The sequence below is a fragment of the Pleurodeles waltl genome, chromosome 9, assembly GCF_031143425.1.
Source record: "Pleurodeles waltl isolate 20211129_DDA chromosome 9, aPleWal1.hap1.20221129, whole genome shotgun sequence".
NCBI classification, from domain to species: Eukaryota; Metazoa; Chordata; class Amphibia; order Caudata; family Salamandridae; genus Pleurodeles; species Pleurodeles waltl.
Window position 1 is genome coordinate 60662506 of NC_090448.1, and position 20956 is coordinate 60683461.

The window sequence follows — 20956 nt, forward strand, 5'->3', positions numbered from 1 at the left end:
TGTGGTGAAAAACGTGGTGGAGTTTTTTCTTTCGCCACCTTTGCTTTTGGCTGTTTTTCTGTTTCCTGGAAAGCAAGTTTCCTTTTCATTTTAATATGGGGAAGAGTTCTTATTTTCCCTGTGTCTTTTTGAATATGGAGCCTTCTTAGTGTATAGTCTGGCTCTCCCTGCTCCAATTCTTGTCCAAATCTATGGCCTTTAAGTTGGGATGACAGGCCTTGTTCCTCTGAATAGGAGCTCTGTTTTGGCACCAAAACTTTTTCCGCAGTCTTTTTCGGCTCTGAAGCCACTTTTTTCGGTTTAGGGGGGCCGATCTCTCGGTGCCGGTATCTCTGTGTCGAGTCTGTTCGGAGTCAGTATCTCGGTGCCAAGAATACTCTGTGCCGGTATCTCGACCGGAGTCGGATGTCTTCGATACGTGTGTGCCCTTTTTCGGTGCCGATGGTTGGTCACTGTGTTTACGGGTTAAGCCATGGCCTGCCGGCGGTGGCGTCCCCTGGGCTTTCATTATCTTGGTGGGAGTTTTAGCCGGGGCAGTTTTACTCACGGTTTTCGCCGGCTGCTCGCTTTCGGCCTTGTCAGAGTCCGAATCCTGAATGGAGTAAGTCTCCTCCCCTTCGACGTTGTGTTGTCCTGACGGCACCGACGCCATTTGAAGCCTTCGAGCTCTCCGGTCCCGTAGCGTCTTTTTTGACCGAAATGCCCGCCAGGCCTCGCACGTATCCTCTTTGTGTTCGGGGGACAAACACAAATTACAGACCAAATGCTGGTCTGTGTAAGGATACTTATTGTGGCATTCGGGGCAGAAGCGGAATGGGGTCCGTTCCATTAGCCTTGAAGACGCACACGGTCAGGCCGACCAGGCCCCGCCGGGGAATGGAAGCCCCGAAGGGCTACCGGAGCTCTTCTTTTATTCGGTGTCGATCTGCTATAACTAACCCGATACCGAACGCAACCAATACCGTCAAGTTTTCCGATATTTAACTAACTTTCCGAACCGAAACACGGAGCGAAGAGGAACACGTCTGAACCCAATGGCGGAAAGAAAACAATCTATGATGGAGTCGACGCCCATGCGCAATGGATCCGAAAGGGGAGGAGTCCCTCAATCTCGTGACTTGAAAAGACTTCTTCGAAGAAAAACAACTTGTAACACTCCGAGCCCAACACTAGATGGCGGGATATGCACAGCATGTGTATCTGCAGCTACACATGCCATCGAACATATATATATATATTAATTAGTTTATGGGGTTTGTTCAATTATCTGAAAAATATCAACTTTTTGCTGAAAAGATAGCCAGAGGACCCCCATAATAATCCCTATAACAACAACCAACAAATGTCTCCTTCCTACCCATCGCCCCATTTTAGCCTAGTTCGACCCTTTTCCCTTCAAATTCTGGCCTTGTCTTGAGACATCCTTTCCATTAACAAAAGAATTGCTCATTTTACAGTCTGCATAACCTCAAAGTATTTTATACATGTATTTTTCTAAACATATATTTCAGTGAAACTGGTGCTTCTTAAGTAATTGAGTTCTAAGACAGCCCTGTGAAATTCCTGAAGCTGGGGAGCCAGCATCTGGTAATGAACTAATGAGGGCCCTGAAAGTATTCGTATGGTGGGCGATTGTTAGGAGCTGAGGCAGATTCGGATATAAAGAAAAAGGTGTTGGAATAGGATCTGCAGCTCCACAGATAATAGGGAGTGGAATTGTTTTTGTGAAGAGAGGGTAGGATGTCTGAGGTTGCTTGCCTGTCACAGGCTGTAAAACAGGCAAGTATGCCACATATAATGTGAGTTGGCGACACACTCCTAACATGGCACCTTTAAAACGCCCTTCATGTCTTTTAAAACGACTCTAATCACCACCTAAACATTGCTCCTATGCTACTTCTGCATGTCTCTACTGGATCCCCATTGATGTGCGTGGGCTCGATCCCTACCTTATGTGTGTCCTCTCGCACATCTTTGTTGAACCGATTCATCATTCTTCTCAGATACGCTTGAAACTCTGCTTTCTTTTTTTCTCTGCAAGTTACATAAAAAGTACTTCAACGAATATCCATTGCTCGGATCACAGTTTGACATATATTTTCCGTTTTGCACAGGCTGAATGTTTTGGAACAGAAACAGAGAGTTTACTAGCACCACCTTGAAAGGGGTCTTCTTCAGAGGCCAATACAGAGAATTCTGTAGAGTGCAGAACCATGGAATTTACGAGATTTTCCATAGACTATAGCAGGATCACCATCGCCATATGTGTTCAAAGCAGCTATAAATAAAGGGCAGCTATGATGCTCTTGATGCATCAGTTGTTTAAAATAGAAAATTACCCGAGGTCTTCTGCTCAAATCTGTTCTGCAGGAGGGTACTGAAGTTATGGACCACACATCCTGCCTGTATTGTGCCTACACTAAAAGTGCAGATTCACAACTTTTGTCTGTATTTATTAAGGTTGTCAGTATTTATTGAGGTTCTCTTATTACATGGACCCAACATTACTTCAGGTACGGATTTATTAATGAGCACATAATTCCAAAACGTTAGCGGTAAACACGCTCTACTTCCCTCTTCCCTCATCCTTCTCTTAAAAAATAAAATAAAGATCACGGTACCATCCCTACACAGGATGCTAAATTTCACCACAGGTCAACACCAATGGCAATTTAAACACATTAATTTGCATGAAAGGGAGCTCTTCTGCCCATTTCATGGCATAAGTATATTAGAGGTCTTTTGTTTGATCCTCCAAGGTACCTCCCTCACTGATCACATTTTTCCTCCACCATCATAGGGTAAACTTCCTTTCCTCTTGGGAGACATTTGTACTATATCCAGTGAATATTCTTCATGTGGAGCTCAACTTCAACAAACGTGCTCTGTTTTGCTAATTTTAACCTGTAGTGAATCTTCAAGCTGCATGCATTTGCATTTGAGGGAGTTCTTCAGAAAATGCACAATCAATACCGCAACACACCCTGCCAGCAAAACCACAAAAAGTGTAGCACAGTGACCTTACCTTCGCTCGCGCTTCTTCACCAGCTCTGGAGTTTCAATCTCAATCTCCACTGGTTTTGAGGGCAGGGGTAGCTCTGGAAGAGTCGGCACACCACAGGCATCCAGCGCAGGCTCATTAATTTCTGTCAACACAAACATATATCCACGGCAGGCTTTACAATTATATGTCATCTGCGTGCAGTCTTCATGGGGCAGTCTGTTACTGGATGCAGCGAGAGGCAAATGGTAACAAACCAAGCCAGTGGTACAGTTGTAATGGATAGATAAAGAAGGGTGACCGGAGAAAGATGGAGACTAGAATTACTCAGCATAGCAGAATATCAGACTATGCATTTCACACGAACCATATTAAAGCAAATTTTGACCCTCAGCTAAGGCTGACTGGCCCAACTGGAAGCTCAGATGTTTCTGGACCAACTGGATCATCTAGGTCAGTGGTTCCCAACCTGTGGTCCGGGGAACCCTGGGGGTCCGTGAAGCCTCCACAGGGGGTCCGCGACTGCTTAAAAAAAAAAAAAAAATATTAACAGATTAGGTCCCCAACTTTCAGTAATGCCTCAGTGGGGGGGTCCCCGGATTCCAATAATGATTCATTGGGGGTCCCCGGGTTCCAGTAATGATAAAGTAGGGGTCCACAGAAGTCAAAAGCTTGGGAACTAATGATCTAGGTGTTTGTAACAGAATAACCTTTCCACTTCAGTGATGAATGTAAAAGTAACCCCATGGTGACATACTGTATAGACCTACATACAGAGTGTGGTGTGAAACAACCATCCATATGAGAGGGTGGCACGCGTGCAGAACGGATGTCTATACAGATTGGCCAGTCACAATTCCCCAGGAAAGTGAAGGCATTTTCCTGCAGAGGGACTGTGAGTGCAATAAAAACTGATGAGGTATGATAAGGAAGCAATGCTGTCACCCAAAGTATTCACCACAGAACAGGTTCCTCGGCTTGGTGAATATTCTTTGACGATTAAGCATAATTTGTGTGACCGAAATGTGCATGCGTATAGTATTTTGTCAACGAAGCCTACCGTTTAATGTTTTAAATAACAAAAGCAATCATTACCAGCCACTTCCTCCCAATCCTCATCCTCGTCGCTGCTTTCACTGTCACTCTCTTCTTTGACCGAGACATCCTTCTCTTGGTGAGCATCGTCTGGGAGCATTTTTTGTAGCTTACTTTGAAAATAACCAAAAAAGATGAATTGTTGATTTATTTTGCAACTTTTGATTTTTACAGTTGGACACACAAGACTTAAAACTATGCCATGACAAGCGTTTTAATATACACACGCTCTAAAATGACTTCTTAATGGATACCTGTTTTGGGGACTTAGGACCAGAAGTGCTAAACATTTATATGATTGCCCACTGTCCAATTCACAACTGTAAAAATGTTTTTTTTTTTTTTTTGTTTTTTTTTAAGAATGTACTAGCTTTTATAGAATCTAGCTTTTCCAGACTCCCAAATTGGCTTTGGTGAAGGACTACAGATTAGCCATTTAGAAGGGAAGTGTTGTAAGCATCCGTTCCAAACTGCAAATCGGTATATAATGTTTCAATATTTGTGACCCCAGTAATATTTTTGCAAAACATGGAAAAATTACTATCTCCTGAGTTAGGGTGGTGAGCCATCTGCAAAAGAAAAGTTGTCCCTCTGGGACCCTTCTCTTTTGCAAATGTTTTTAAAAAATAAAAAAATAAACACAAGTTGTCTGGGCAGTAGACGGTGGTCCAGACACAATTCTCAAACCACCTTTTTTTAAAATATATAATTATTTTTTTTCTTCTAAATACAGCCGGTTATATTTAAGGAAAACAGGCTAGGTTTAAGAAAAAAAAATATTACTTATTTAAAAGGTGATCACAGACATTGTGATCTGCTGAACCTAGTGGCCACCATACCTGTATCAGAGTGAGCTGCAATTTATGACCCACCTCATTAATAGTCAATAAGTAGGTTATATTGTAACCACCTCCTAAACATAATTTTATGACTCAAACTCTTAGGAAATAGGTTGGCTCATACAATTCTTTACTGTTAGCAAAAACACGGTTCATTTATAGCAACCAATTTTATTTTGAGACCACTAATTAGTAAGTCTGGCCCATAGTTCATTACTTTTCTTATGTTTAATTTCTTTTTGGAAGGTCCTAAGCAATGGGTCCAAATATGCATGGAGAAAAACACAAGTAGTGCATTACAAGAAAGACATTAAAAAAGGAAGAGAAAACAAAAAAAGAAAGAACACAAAACAGAAGTAAAGCCATCCTGACACAAGAAAACCAGGAGGTCCAAAATAAAAGATATTTAGAAGAAACGAAACACAGAGGAAAAGGCTCCTTATATTCAGTAACATTAGTTCTGATGGACATATCATTTTCCAGCAGAACCCTCTTCTGAACAATAGCCTTCAAAGTTATCAAACTGGTCCAGAAAACTTTTCTCCAACAATAGCTTTTCCAGTCCCGCCAGGTGGAGCCAAGCAGCTTCTGTCAGAAATAAGATGAGCAGATATGACGACATATGAGTATATACAGCACCAACCGGTGTAGCAGTGTAAGTTCCTAGATTTTTTTTCCCTCACCCCCACTGAGGAACTGATAACTTGAGACAGCAACTATTACAGCACATATTATGACTGCATATCTTGGGATCTAAATAATCATGGCTCCTACCCTAAGGGAAGGACCGAGGGTGGTAAGAAATGTGCAGGAAGATCATATGCCCACCACAAATAGTTACTTAAGATAAGTAAAGGTCTTCTAATGAACTCATCTTAAGCAGACTCCCCAGGATATTGCGGCCTAGTATGTGAAATTTTGCAACAGATTATTGAACTTCTTGTGGCATATTTGTACTACTTTATTTAATTATCATTCATTAGTTTAGCATAGTTTTTTGGGATTTTATGTTCAAATGCTCACCTTAAAAGAAGATACATAAACGCCCCCGAATCTATTTTCAGATCTGTGGAAACACACTTTCCACAAATGTATACATTTACATATACATGCATATCTATCCTTTTAGCATCCTTTGAATTAAAGAACAGTGTGTGCCCTCACTTGCCAACTGGCTTTATTATGCATTACCAAACATCTTGAATGTGGTCATACACAATTCCTGGTATTCTGTCTGGAAGTAAGTGTGCACTGATTTTTATTTTTTTTCCAATGGATGCTGTGGGCAGCTGTCCAGCACCATGAACATGGAAAATGTGCCAGTACAGGCATTCTAAACAGGGATGGCTGTTCAGAAATACAAAGGGACGGGGCTAAGGCAGCCAAAAAGACCTCAAGTGTAGCCCCCAGCATGTCCTGCCGTGCCAGAGACAACATGAATTTAAAGACAGCGAACCAGTGATATTAAAAGGATCTAGGACTAACCACCATGGAACAGATTTGCAAATGGGTGCAGTACTGCTTCTTTGAAGATCAACCTCTAAGCTGAAGAGCAGTGATAAGTTTGAGCATTGATAGTAAAGCCAGAGAGGAGAATCATCAGGAGCTCAGTGTGTTCCCCGACTAGTAATGGGAATTCCACTTTCAATAACCAGTCGTCCAAGTATGGAAATATAATGACTCCTGATCATGGCGGTGAAGCCACCACAACTGCCAGCACTTCTGTTAATGCATGTGATCCAATTGCCAGCCTTAATGGAAGGCCATAAACTCATACAGCAGGGAGCACTGGAAGATGAAAATAGGCATCCTGATGATCCAGCGAACCCAGCCAATCCCATGCATTAAGTGCCAGTGAGACCTGGCTCAAGGACAGCATCTTGAATTATTCCCCCAAAATGAACACTTTCAGGCACTGAAGATCCTGGACAGGTCTCAGACCTCCATCCTTTTTGGGGGAACCAAGAAATAAAGGAAGTAGAACCCTGTATCCACTTTCTTTCTGATGCAGTATTTTATGTCCCTTTGTTCCAGAGGGCAAGGTATTCTGCCTCCAAAATAGAGGTGGCTGTGAGACAGCATGTCCATGTGGAAGGGGGGGGGAGTATGGAGCAAGGCAACAGCAGGGCATAGCCCTTGTGGATTAACTGGATGACCCACAGATACGTCATGATAGTCTCCCAAAAAGTGGAAAGTGGGAGACTCTTGCACCTTTGAAAAGATGGTGGTAAAGGGTGTTTCTGCCTGGACTGCATCACCCTGAAATAGACTCAAAGGTTTTTTTTTGTTTTTTTACACTATCTTGATGGGAAGCTAGACCCGGTGAGTAAGCTCTAGCTTCCCTTTTTTACGGGCAATCCAGGGAGCAGTTGGCCTTCTCTCTGAACAGCTGTTTGCCATCTAAGAGTATGTCCACGCATGCGGTCTGGAAATCTCCTGAGAAACCAGTGAAATGCATGCAAATGTGGTGGCGCAAGGTGACACTTGTGCCCACAGACTGATCCATGGTGTCCACAAAGTCCAGAACACACAAAACGATTTCTTTAGAGGTGTCCAAGGCGTTGTTGACCAAATCAGTTATGAGGTCCTGTAGGCTAATTGCTGTGAGCATTGCAGGTCCCAATGTGTGGAGGCAAAGACTGTGATAAGCAAAGACTTCAAGCTCCCAGAGTCAATATTTTTTTACTCTTAGGAGATGCTAGGTAAAGGCATTCTGGCTTAGTTTTGTGGAAGAAGCTTGGACTGGCCAGACTTTCCAGTGAAGGGTGGGAGGACAAAAAGGGATGGTCATCTGTTGCAGACCTGTGGTATCTATCAGTCTAGGGACTTCTGGGCATGAAAAGAGCCTCATTTAAAGGGAAGCAAGGACTCCACCACAGAGGTGGGATGCTAGATTTAAGGCAAAAATAGTTTGACCTCCTGCCCCCTGAAGGCATTCTTGTGCATTGAAGAACAGGAGTCGCATACTGCTGTGTTATGTTCCAGGCCTAAACACCACATGCAGATGTCATCTATGAGGACATCTTCTTGTATTTTTTGTGACAGGGTTTAAACCCACAGTTCTGGAAGAGACTTCTGAACTAGCTGCGTCTGAAACTGCGTGGTGTGGCGTGGTGGCACTGGAGAGACATTGCTGGGAAAAAAAGTTATTCAGATTATGCCTGGAATGAGAAGTGTGGCTCAATGGTTAGAGCGGCAGACCCTGATGCAGAAAACTGGCCCGGGACCAGGGTTCAATTCCCGCCTCGGCGGGTCTTGGGCTCAATTTCCTCAGACCTGATAATTCTCGCATTGGTGCCTAATCTAATTCATGGGTCCCACTCTGTAACTCTGGGCAATAGCTTGCTTAATCTCCACAACGGCCCCAACAGCGCTGGAATCCCTGGCTTCACCTTGGAGGTTGCCCAGGAGTGGGCACCTCACAGGGAAAAGCCAGGAGGGGTTCCACAGCGGTATGTGTACAGCGCCTTGAGACCCTAACGGGTGAGTAGTGCGCTATACAAGTACGAAGTTTACAGTTTAATTACATTTTTAAAGTGATAAATGAATGAATTAATATGTATTTATTAGCAGAGTTAACTATAACTTGCGCCCCCACCATTCACTGCTTATGACCTCACATATTACATTACGCATGACATGTTCTATGACACAGTTGATGACATCTCAAATGATATCATTCAAGCTTTGTTTGTGTACATAATGTATAAATTAGAATGGCATTAGAGACGTAAAAATAAGTACAAAGTAGCTCAGAAGAATATGAGGCATTATTAATACCATCACAGATACAACTCCCTTAGGTATAGAAAGCATGGGTTATGCATAACCCTGTCTCTATACCATATGCTTCACGGGTGGCATCTTTTTTTAAAAGTTTGTGGAGAGATGTCAAACAAGGCCTAAGATTTTCCTATGGAGCAGCTGACCTAACTATAACTACCCAGTGTGACCACCACTGGGGTATGGCTATATCTCCACATGCTAGGTTAGTATTGGCAGTATGCCACAAGGAAGATACACTATTTATTCTACATACAAAAAAAAAAGTTCCCATGCTGATCCATACCAGGGTATTTCATTGTTTTCATCTTCCATCTTTTGTTTTCCTCTAGGTTTGGCCTTTTTCTTCCCGGTCTCTCCCAGTGCCGTTACAACATTTCCAGGTTTGCTTTCTACTTTGGTGTTTCTTCTGCATGGAACTTTTCTATTGCTTTTCTTTAGTGGTGGCTTTTTATCTTCGAAGACATCTGGAATGCCATTTAGTATAGCATATAAAAAATGAAACAAAGTATGTCAATCAAATGTCTTTAACTGTCCTCTTTCTTTAGGTGCTCAGTAAACTGTTCAAATTAAAGCAAATTAGTTAGACATATTTAAAAAAGCAATCCATGTTGGAGTCAAAAGGTGCTTCTTTATATTAGAACATTGTAATTTTGGGACTGCCATTAAAAAAAAAAAAAAAAAAAAAAAAAAAGAAGGAAAGCTCCAGGCTTCTAATGGCCGGTAGAAGCCCAGAGCGCCAACATTTAAATGTTTTTGTTCAGAGCTGTTGCTGTGGACAAAGACTTCACGGAGCCCAAGGGGATTTCAATTTCAAGCTCTCTAGTGGCAGAATGTTCTAATAGCCTTATAGTCCTCTGTAGCTAGGCTATACCAGCATTAAAGTCCCTCGCCTTCAGCTCGGGACTTTAACACTGGAGTGGGCCTTTAATGGCCAGTACAGCCCGATACGGCGGGTTATAAGGCTATAGTCTATGTTTCACAACCCTTTAATTCGCTTCAGCAGCCATGTACGCCATAATCAATCTAATGAAAAGAGAAGTAAGACTAACAACTGTCTGACTGAAATCTCAAAATGAACATTGACATATACTCTTTTCCAGCAGCAACTACATTTCCAAAGGACAATGGGCACGACCCAATTTAACATCAATGCGTATAAGGTATACTGAGTAAATGCCACATGTGAAAACTGCTCTTTTGCCAACGTGCTACAATGCATGAGTAAACACACATTTGAAAAAAACATATTAAAGAAAGACATGTTCTAGATACAATTTTTGTCTGGAATAAACTAAGTATATCTTTTTCCCACCAAATAAAAGCAGGCATGACACAACATATCCACAATAAACCACATCCACGCAGATTTACCGCCCAATCCAGAAGTAGCGGAACGGCCATGCCAACATCGCCCACACTGCTGTGACCGCCCTCTTGTGCTACAAGACGTAGGTGAGGAGCATATAGATTTTTTAGTAAAATAAAGTTGCTACCATTTGTCAATGAGCAAAATGTTACACTACACTTGTTTTCTTTTACAGTGCAACCTCTCTCTCATTCCAATTCACAACTTTTACAAACATTATTTGCACTTTCCTAATTGACAGATTTGTTGTAAACTAGATCAAGTAAAACATTGACAAATTGGCGTTTGTTTATTTAAAATGTTCGGCCCGACAGTGTCCAGTGAACTTAGACACAATGGCGAAGGTCAACAGGATTGAGGACCACTAGCTTCTGTTTTGAACAAAGGTAAAGAAAAGGGCAAAAGATTGTTATTGAACAGCGGTGCCAGGAGCTTTGCATAAACCAGACACGTGCGATGGACTGTGCCAACCTCTGAGACAGGGCTGGCAGGTGCGGGGTGACAGTTACCTTGTCTGTGAAGCCTTATCTCGCCTGCAGCATGTGGCATAAATGACTTCCTGAAGTTGTTTACAAGAGCATTACACATTCTTGGTCTGCATCTGCAGTCACTGAATCAACCATCACCATGCCGGGGTATGGTATCGATGAAGAAGATGCCAATCTCTCAGGGACTATTTGTACTGCATGTGTGACCCATTTGAAAAAGGAGAAGCCGCTGATATGTATCAATATCATTAACTGTGGAGACATTGCAATAGGTACACAACAAAAAACACATGGGCACTGTGAAGAGGAATAGACAGATACATGTGTGTGGAAGGGGTCCACAGGGGTTTGTCATGGTGCCCATGACAGGGGAGGAACAGGACAGCTGCAGGAAGCTACAGGCTGATATTCTGAATTCCTAAAGGAAGTCACAGAAGTGCCATGGGCTTCTTCATTAGTAGAAGGTGCAGCTTTCACATGCACTGGGGCCCCAGTATTTAAAAATATTGAATCAACATATCTTTTAAATTGCCATGGTAACAGCTGGGACAAGAGCAGGTCCCAGAGTTGGGACAGAAGAATGGTCCTTCTCAATGTATTCTTTCTTTCAGCTAGCTTTGGTTTCCTTTTATTGGTCTCGTTCAAACTAAACTAAAATTTGATGGTCTAGCACCTGAAGAGAATTCAAAACTAATGATAAAGTGAAGTGGATCACAAGTGTACGTGTGACAAGTGGTGTAAGACCCAGGCGTACGTTTTTATTGGGCATTGGCAGAAAGAGAGCTGTATTGCAAAGCTGTTATTGTTTTAGAAAATAAGCCATTCATAGATTGTAGATGACTCAAACGCTATAAATTACAGGTCAAGGCAATCCTGGCTTTTTAGCCAGACCTAGTTCAATTCTGAGACATGTAGTTGTGTCATTGTAAGTAGGAAACCAAGAGTTCTAGCATTTACATTGTTATTGGCTAAAAAGCCCATGCTGCCAAAAGGTTTCTCATGGGCTAAGGATGGGGGCTATTGGGAGTATAAGCTCTTTGTGCCAACTGCAACTAGCTTCCGGTGCTTCCTGTCTTTGACCTACAATTGTAGGTGGTGTGTGTGTGTGTGTGCATCCTACGTTCCACCTCTTACTAACCGACGGTGCACACTACTATGACTTCTAAAGCATATAAAGATGTCCCCCAATCTTCTCCGAAATGTAGCATAGACAAAACATGGTAAGGGCAGTGCAAGCTTCAATAATAAATAACTGTGAAAGGACAGGTGGTAAAAAGTATGCTTCACCTCTCTCTCACACACGCACATACACACACACACAGAAGGGTGCACAACGTGCAGCAGTGCACGATTCTGTATGAGTGGGAAATAAAGATTATTGCTTCGAATGTGCTACTTCTTCAGTGTGTCTTTCAAGCCTGCAGTTTTTTCTAAAAGTCAATACCATCAACACTGCCAATGCTTGTTTTATTCGTCCGTCACAGATGTAAACGAATGTCATCACCCCCAGACCAGGAAATAAACGAAATCATCACGACACAGTAGTATAAGACCACTGTTGTGCGGAAGATATGGTTGGCTGTTTCATCTAGGGTCAGTGGATATATTATTTGCTGCCCTAAATACAAAGGGTTCAATAAAGTGCAATTGGTTGGTGTCCTTTTCACCCAGGTAGGGCACTGAAGAGTACACAACAGGAAGACGATTTTCACCTTGCTAATATCAGCAGATAAAATCAGTTCCTTCAAAGTGGTTGTCTTATACATGGATTTACCTATTAGTATCAGGAATGGACTGATTGCATAAAATAATCTCTGCTACAATGCTTCTATGCTGGACTGTATGCATCTGGCATTATATTTCGCCTCTGCAGTTGACTTGCCTTTGAACATTCAGATTACAGATATGTGCCTTCCATCTGCCCTCTTCACGTATAATTTCAGCTGCCTTTCTCGGAGGCACAACAACTCCTTGGATGATCCTCTCCTCCGTACATATTTCACATACATCTACATTTCTCAGTTGTAAGAGTCGGAACAAAGTTTACGCACACCTCTGAACTTCAGCATCTATTGGCTGATCTGGAACAGTAGAGGCAGCTCCTCGTTCTTAGCTTCGCTGCGCTCTAGTATACAAGAGATCTCCATTCTCAAAATCTCCTATGTGACCGTCTATTGAATCAGACTACCAATACCTCCCAATTGTCCGCCCTATAACCGATGAAACCCTCAGATACATTCTCCCCACTGTCTCCTTATTGGAAGGTGGCATCACATTTCTCTTGCATAGCACCTCCAGGGACAGATTCTCCACACTTAGATATCGTTTCCATGTTTTCTGTAACTTCCTATGTAGCCTTATACACTGAACATCTTCCTAACTTTTATCCTGAAGACCCTAAATACTGCATTAATATGAAGCAAGCTGCACGTCTGCAACAACCTCCTCAAACATGTACTGCCCCACTCCTCACACCCTTAAGAAACATGCCCAGTGTCGCACGTTATATCCCCCTCAGTCTTTTCAGATCTATGTAACAGAACAGAATGGCTCACAGCTCACTGTACAGACCCTCATTCGAGTATTCAAATATGTATATGACCTAACAACCCCTCCACCATCTTGCGCAGACCAGCTCCTTTGGCATTGGTACCCACTCAGTTCAATCCCGACAATTTATCACTTTCACCAGATTCAGCTGCTCGACCGTCTACCACCTCTCCAATGGAACACCCTTTCCATTAAACTAAGAGCCACTGTCTCCATGGACACCTACCCACATCTAGAACACTTTCTTTCCAATAATTATGACACTGCCTTAACTAATGATGCATATAATGGCACTTCCACGGAGCTCATCACCCCTCTTTCTCCAGTGTGGTACAGGTTACACAGTTGTCGTGGGACAAACACATGAAGAGTAGAACTGGATACTGACAAGGGAGAGGAGAAGAGAGTACTATGGAAAGACAGGGAATGACAGGTGAAACACCTTTGGAATGTTGGGAAATCACACTCTTCACACCAAGCTATCTTACATCTGCATCTACTACCTTACACAAACAACACTACACACATCAAATAGCATTTTTCCTATATTCTTCTATAAGTGCTTGGTTTCTGTGAACAGGCATTTAAAACTTATCTTGTCACATATACTGTGCATTCAAAGGCTGAGGTCATATGTCAGACTGTGTATTCTGACGGAGCTTGGTGTTTACTTTTCTTTCTCTGAATTCAAAGTAAGAGGATTTATGCGACAATCTTGCTGAGAAAGGAAAGGCTTTTTCTAGAACATAACAAAATATCAATGTCTGTAAATGAATAATGAAGATATGTCAGAATAAATCTGGAAACTTAGGAAAGCACTTTTTTTGTAATTCTGAAGTGCAGTGGAAACAGATATTTCAATATAATTAAAACAAATCAATACACTAGGTACTTTTATCACCTGCAACGCCTTCAAAACGCCTCGGCCCGGCTCATCCTCGACGTTCCCCGCAACAGCCACATCTCCGCACACCTGAGACACCTGCATTGGCTCCCAGTCAGCAAAAGGATCACCTTTCGACTTCTCACCCACGCACACAAAGCCCTCCACGACAAGGGACCGGAATACCTCAACCGATGCCTCAGCTTCTACGTCCCCACCCGCCTCCTCCGTTCCTCTGACCTCGCGCTCGCTGCCGTCCCTCGCATCCGCCGCTCCACGGCGGGTGGGAGGTCTTTCTCCTTCCTGGCAGCCAAGACCTGGAACTCCCTCCCCACCAGCCTCAGGACCACCCAGGACCACTTCGCATTCCGGAGACTCCTAAAAACCTGGCTTTTCGAGCAGCAGTAACCCCCCCTTTCCCCTAGCGCCTTGAGACCCGCACGGGTGAGTAGTGCGCTTTATAAATGTTAATGATTTGATTTGATTAGTAAAACTGTGTCTGTGCAAACGTGGGAGTCATTTCCTTTAAAAATGTGTGGTCTGAAATGGAAGTGCACCACCACACCACGCATACTCTACACTACGCCAATCTACTCTACAACACACTAATTGACTCAGGCCCTCCACTATACGAAATTGCCCTCCATTTTACGTCACTCAACTCCACACTTCATGTCACTCCACTCTACTCTATAATACGCCCCTCAACTCCACTCTATGAGACCCCACTCTCCTCTACGCCACAAACCTTTATCCATGCTGGTGTACATCATGACTAAAACACATTGGCAAAGGCAATAGCTCTAGCATAGGCCAGACCTATTGGCTTTGCCACAGCTTGTTTGTGGCCGTTTCTGCTACTTTTTAATCCCATGCTGACAATGTTTACCCCATGTTAACATTCCACCTTTGTTCATTTTACTGTTATCTGCTTTTCTGTAAAGTGCTCGGCTGACCATGTGGCTAGTTCCATGCTTTATAAATACTACAAATCAATACTTCCCAAACTTTTTTTGAACCACAACCCAATTTTCGAGTTGCTAACTTTCACAACCCACATAACTTTGAGAGATAGAGGGCCATTTTGTGCTTTGTGTCATTTAATATGTGCGTGTGTACACTATCCTCTACGCTCCCCCCTCCCTTGGTTCCTGGCCGTCTCATTTGACGGTGTGAGTAATTTAATAACCTGCTTCTTCAGAACATATGTAATTGGTGCAGGTCAATGGGCCACATTGTCTCAACATATGCATAAGCATATTTGTAATTATTATGCATGCTATTATTTCAACAGCATGCCTAATAATTTAAAATATGCTTGCATATAAGCAACCAGCACTTCATTAGTGCCAGCGACTTCTCGGACCTCCTGGTTAGCCTCTGTTGCCCTTCCCTGTGCAGTTCCACCTGTAGCTGCTGCCGTCTCTGCCTTGAGCAAACTGAGAGCCTGCGTGACTCTCAGTTCGAGGCCCACCTCCAGCCGCAGGCTCCCACCTGCGCCTCATCCCTGGTGGCCTAGTAACCATCTGCAAGTAAATATCTTCTGTCTCTCTTTACTCCGGTCTTTACTTCTGTATTAATTGTCTGTCTTTTATTCCTTTTTTCTCTCCGTCTTGTCTCTTTTTCTCCCCCTTCACTGTGCCGTGTTTATCCCTGCGCCGCTGCTGCCCCTGCGGCTCCTGTCCCCCTCCACCCTCGTGCGAAGCGCTTTTCCCGCCTCCCAGCTGACCGGACCTCTACCTCCCTTCCCTTCTTAATGGCGGCCGCGCCGCTGGCGTGCCAAAGGAAAGCCCATCTGCACCCATTCACGCCCGACCGTGCCCAGCGCCACGGACCATAGTTCTCACCCCATGTGCCAGTTCGACGTCTGCACTCAACGCGCCCTCAACCCGAGAAGATCCTCAGCCTGCCACCTAGCTGACCCCAGGGACCACCTCACAATCCCGCACCAAGCACGCACGGCCACCTCAAGTGCATACTCCTCAACACAAGCTCCCTCGTCAAGCACGCAGTAGAAGTCTGGGACCTCTTCGACTCCCCAGCCCCGGATGTCGACTTCTTCACGGTGACATGGATCACCCCTACTGCTGCCCCAGACATCACCACGGCCATCCCAGACAATTACTAAATCATCCACAATGACAGAGTCAACCGGCCTGGAGGAGGCATTGCCATAGTCTACAAGAACAATCTCCGCCTGACAACCGCCAACGAGTCACACAGTCAACCCATAAACACCTACACTTCCAGATTCAAACCAACCCCAATGCCTCCCTCCATAGCACATCTACAGGCCGCCTGGCCCCCGACTCTAATTTTGCAAAGGCCTTGCCGACCTAGTTGCTACCCAAGCACTCACCTCCTCAGACTACATCCTACTCGGGGATCTCAACTTCCACCTTGATACCCACAATGACCCAAACACCACAGACCTCCTGGACAACCTCACAACACTCTTCCTCAAACAACTCGTCAACGTCCCCACCCACAGAGCTGGGCAGGTTCTTGACCCCATCTTCTCAGCAGGGAACAACATCACCATGTCTCACACCTCCGAAGACCACTGGACCGACCACAAGTGCTTCCACATTACCTTCACAAAGAGCACTGCACGCCACTATGGCCCCGCCTCGTTGGCAGACGCTGGGTCAAAGGATGCACCAGATGCAGCGGACGCAAATGAAGCTGCAAGCAATCTACACCGCTGGTTATCGAAATGCGCCAACATAGCCCCAGTAAGGAAACCAGCAGGAAACCGACATAGTAAAACACCTAAATGGCTTACAGCAGACCTACAGGAATCCAACGCTCCTGCAGATGACTGGAATGGAAATGGAGGAACAGCAAATCAACCGAACACCGCACAGCCTACAAGAATGCAGTCACCATGCACCACCAGAACATCAGAGTCGCCAAAAAAGCCATCTTTCAAAAACACCTAACCACCAGCGCTCACATCTGCAAAGAGCTCTTCGCCATTATCAAAGGGTTCATGAACCCCGGGACAGACACCTCACCCATCCCTCCCAAGACCTCAGCAACAAAAAATCCAGGGCATTTACTGAGGCTTCAGGGACCAAGGCTCGCCTGCACCGCTCACCACCATGGACCCAGCACCTCACCAGATCCTAAACTCCTAGACTCCCATCACCAAAGAGGGCACCCAAAGACTCACGAACTCCATCCACTCGGGAGCACCCTCTGATCCGTGCCCTCATCATATTTTCAACGTGGCCAGCGCCATCATAATACCGGAGCTCTGCCAAACTATCAACCGATCCCTCAAGACTACCTTCCCATGAGACTGGAAGCACGCTGAGATCAACCAGCTGCTCAGGAATCCCACTGACGGCCCAAGGGAGCTGAAAAACTAGACCCATCTCTCTGCTCCCTTTTCCAGGCAAGTTAACAGAGAAGGCAGTCAACCAGCAACTCACTGAATTCCTCAAGACACACCAAATCCTAAACCCATATCAGAAGCAACCACAGCACTGAAACCGCACTCATAGCGGTCACCTACGACATACGCATCATACTAGACCACGAAGGCATGGCTGCACTCATCCTCCTTGGCCTCTCCGATGCGTTTGACACCATCTCCCACTCCACCCTATGCGCCAGACTACACGATGTCGGCATCAGAGATAAAGCACTGGATTAGATCAGGTCCTACGTCACCGGAAGAATACAGAGTGTCAGACTACCGCCATTCACGTCAGAACCCAAAGGCACATGCTGCTGAGTGCCCCAAGGATCTTCACTCAGCCCAACACTTTTCAACATCTACATAGCCCGCTTGCCAAGATCATCAAAAACACGGCCTAAACGTAGCCTCATACGCCGACGATAACAAACTGGTCCTCTCCCTGTCCGAGGACTCTGCAAAGGCCAAGAGAAATTTCCACAACAGGGTGAGAGCAGTTGTCGCCTGCATGAAAGCCAGCTGCCTCAAACTCAACTCAGACAAGACAGAGATCCTCGTAATCAGCTCCACCCCTTCCGCCTGGAACGACTCCTGCTGCCCCACCACACTGGGAAAAAGCCCCCACCCCCATGGACCATTCACGTAGCCTGGGCATCATCATGGACTGCTCTCTATCCATGACCCACCAAGTCAATGCCGTCTCAACATAATGCTTCCACACCCTCGGACTCCTGTGAAAGATTTTCAAGTGGATTCCCTCCGACATGAGGAAGACAATCACCCACGCACTTGTCACTAGCAAACTGGACTATGGCAATGCACTGTATGCCGGCATCACCAAGAAACCCTAATCAAGACTACAAAGAATCCAGAATGCAGCAGCCAGACTCATCCTGGACATCCCCAGACACAGCCATAACTCCTTCCACCTCAGAGACCTACACTGGCTCCCCAGTCAACAAGCACATCACATACAAACTCCTGAGCCACACCTACAAGGCACTGCACAACATAGGACCGGCATATCTCAACCACCACCTCACCTTCTACGTACCCAACAGATATCTCCATTCTTCCCAGCTCGCCCTTGCAGCAGTCCACAAGAACCAGAAAAGCACAGCTGGAGAAAGATCTCTCTCCTACCTAGCAACCAGGACATGGAACACGCTATCTCTCAAGCTCAGGCAGACTGCATCACTGATGCAGTTCAGGAAGGACCTTCAGACAGGTGATTAGCTGCGCTTTACAAGTCTCTGACTGATTGATTATTAGGAGGCACAGACAAGGTTTGTCCATTTCATGATGTACTTTTCATATTTCACAAACTTTTCACGACCAACCAAAATTCGGCCCAAAACCCATGTTAAAAGAACACATGCAACAAAATGTATTGCAAGCAGTGTACACACTGAACACAGTACAGACATGCCACATAATCTGATACCACTGTGCACAAATCAGCCCTCAGCTTCTCCACTTAGACAGGCCTGTAGCTGGTCATTACAATTTCTACAGCACAAGCTAAACCATTAATTGTAATTATGTTTGCATTTATATAGCGCTTACTACCCCTAACGAGTCGTTGAAGCGCTTTATGCTGGCCAGCAGCAAGCTGCTCTGGAAACCCAAGGTTACTGGTTAGTCCTGTATTATTGGTCACTATTTGCTATTGGGATTAGTCTTGTGTGCCCAAGCAAACCATTCCATGCATTCACTCAGGTTTCTTCGTGGTGGATTAAATTAATAAAAGTTATTTGAGATCATTAGTAGGGGGTGTGGAACCTGGTCATGTTTGGTGGGATGAATAAATGAGCTACAGGAGGTTGGATACGGTTATACTGCAGGAGTATAACTTTCCGAGGAGAGGTTGTGATCTTATAAATGAGTTGTAAGCAGTTTGCAGAAATAGAATAACAGAGCTTAAGGCAATCATGCATTTGACAGCATGTATTGTGCTAGGAAAGAAGAGACATGCAGAGAAGGGAAGGAGGGGTTGATTTAAAAGAAAAATAAGAACTGTCCCCATCAGGTAATAGAATTGACATGGATGGGACCCAGGGCAAAAGCAGCAAGATGTGTAATTGTGACGCCTTGCAAAGTTGTAAAGTGGAGATATAGTGAAAAAATAGGTCACACTCACCTTGCACTTCCATTAATTCATTTTCTTCCTTCCACTGACCATCCACAGGATCAACAGATGCCACTGCCTTCTCAACACAACTGCCAGGACCCCTTAGTGCCTCTCTTGCAGGGCCCTTGGTCGCCTGCCCTTTGACCACAGCCTTCCTTGGCACCTTGGGTGTCCCTTCTGTAACATTTTTGGGGCCATTGGATGCTGCTCCTTTGCCCACAGAACGTCTGGGAGCCTTAGGCGTAGCACCTATGGGAGCCCTGGGTCTTTTGTTTGTCACACCTGGAGAAGGCATAGGTCCTTTGGGCACATCACCCTTGCACATGGCACCCTTGGGTGGCTCCCCTTTTCCAGCTCCTCTGGGACTCCTGGCAGTCTCCCCCTTGGGCCGTTTATGCTCTATTTTTGCAGCAGTCTCCACAGATCCCCTGCGCTTCACCATCCTGCTCCCGGGGTGAATAACTACTCTCCAGTGGGTTTACACAACAAAGGCAGCATGGACAGAGGAACACACCCGGGCCCCTCTGCAGCAGGCAGGTTGTGTAACTCTCTCACATGCAGCTCATTAACAATGCACCCCAGAGCGCAGCCATTGGAGCAACGGCCAGGCAGGCAATCCCAGTGCCCTGCCATTGGAGGACAGAGCCGATGTCACCACGACGGCCTGCTATTGGAGGGAAGAGCGGCAGCGACCACTGGTGCCTAACTCTAGGGGTAAGAAAAGAGCAGGGTGTTATGACCCTGAAGTGGCAGAGGATGTGTGCGCATGATATGGTATTGGGAGAAGACAATGCATACAACGCCGGTTAGCTGCACCTCGGCACGATATGGGGAAACTCTCTGCTTTTGCGTCCTAACAAGAATGGTACAGTCCGCTTTGTAGTCAAGCAACGCTGGCGGCCATCTCGGAAAGATTTGTTTGAGGTTTGTCATAGTAAATCCAAAATATGGAAAACTGATTTAAGGAGGTGTCATTTTTATATGTGGGGTTATTTTGCACTGTTTTCTTTTAAAACTGCATTTTGCAAGTTTAAAATATGTTCAACATTAAATAGTTTTATAAAATAGGAAACATAAAAAGAATAAAAAGCACTGAAACATGGACTTTTGATATTTAAAGCTACTTTTATAGAAAGTGCACTCTTTGTATTTTGTACTCTACGTTCAAACATTTTCTTTTCCAAAATGCCGTTTCCTTTTACCTTCAAGTATGCAGGTCACGCCTCGAAATTGTCCTTCATCTGTGTCTACGATGTGGCCCATTACACTCTTGCACTTTTCAGCCGAAAGAGTGCGGCCGGTTTGAATCCTGCGTTGGTGAAAGCGCTGCTTTTGAAAGATGGCTGATGAAATAGACCAGGTGAGGGGTGCACTGTGTACGGCGGAATGTGGG

General features: G+C 44.8%; 2 protein-coding genes across 2 annotated transcripts in view; one reads left to right on the forward strand and one right to left on the reverse strand.

Moving 5' to 3' along the window:
• Positions 1-20176, reverse strand: part of XPC (XPC complex subunit, DNA damage recognition and repair factor) — a 76854-nt gene extending 56678 nt beyond the window's left edge. Inside the window, exons 1-5 of the mRNA XM_069206290.1 lie at positions 19573-20176; positions 9005-9185; positions 4097-4209; positions 3026-3146; positions 1950-2034 (exon numbers count right to left, since the gene is read on the reverse strand). Coding sequence (XP_069062391.1) covers positions 1950-2034; positions 3026-3146; positions 4097-4209; positions 9005-9185; positions 19573-20005 — 933 coding nt within the window. The 5' untranslated portion in view covers positions 20006-20176. The remainder of the gene's footprint in view (positions 1-1949; positions 2035-3025; positions 3147-4096; positions 4210-9004; positions 9186-19572) is intronic.
• Positions 20177-20772: 596 nt separating this feature from the next.
• Positions 20773-20956, forward strand: part of LSM3 (LSM3 homolog, U6 small nuclear RNA and mRNA degradation associated) — a 30399-nt gene continuing 30215 nt past the window's right edge. The window contains exon 1 of the mRNA XM_069206291.1: positions 20773-20923. Within this exon, the coding sequence (XP_069062392.1) occupies positions 20903-20923 (21 nt within the window). The 5' untranslated portion in view covers positions 20773-20902. The remainder of the gene's footprint in view (positions 20924-20956) is intronic.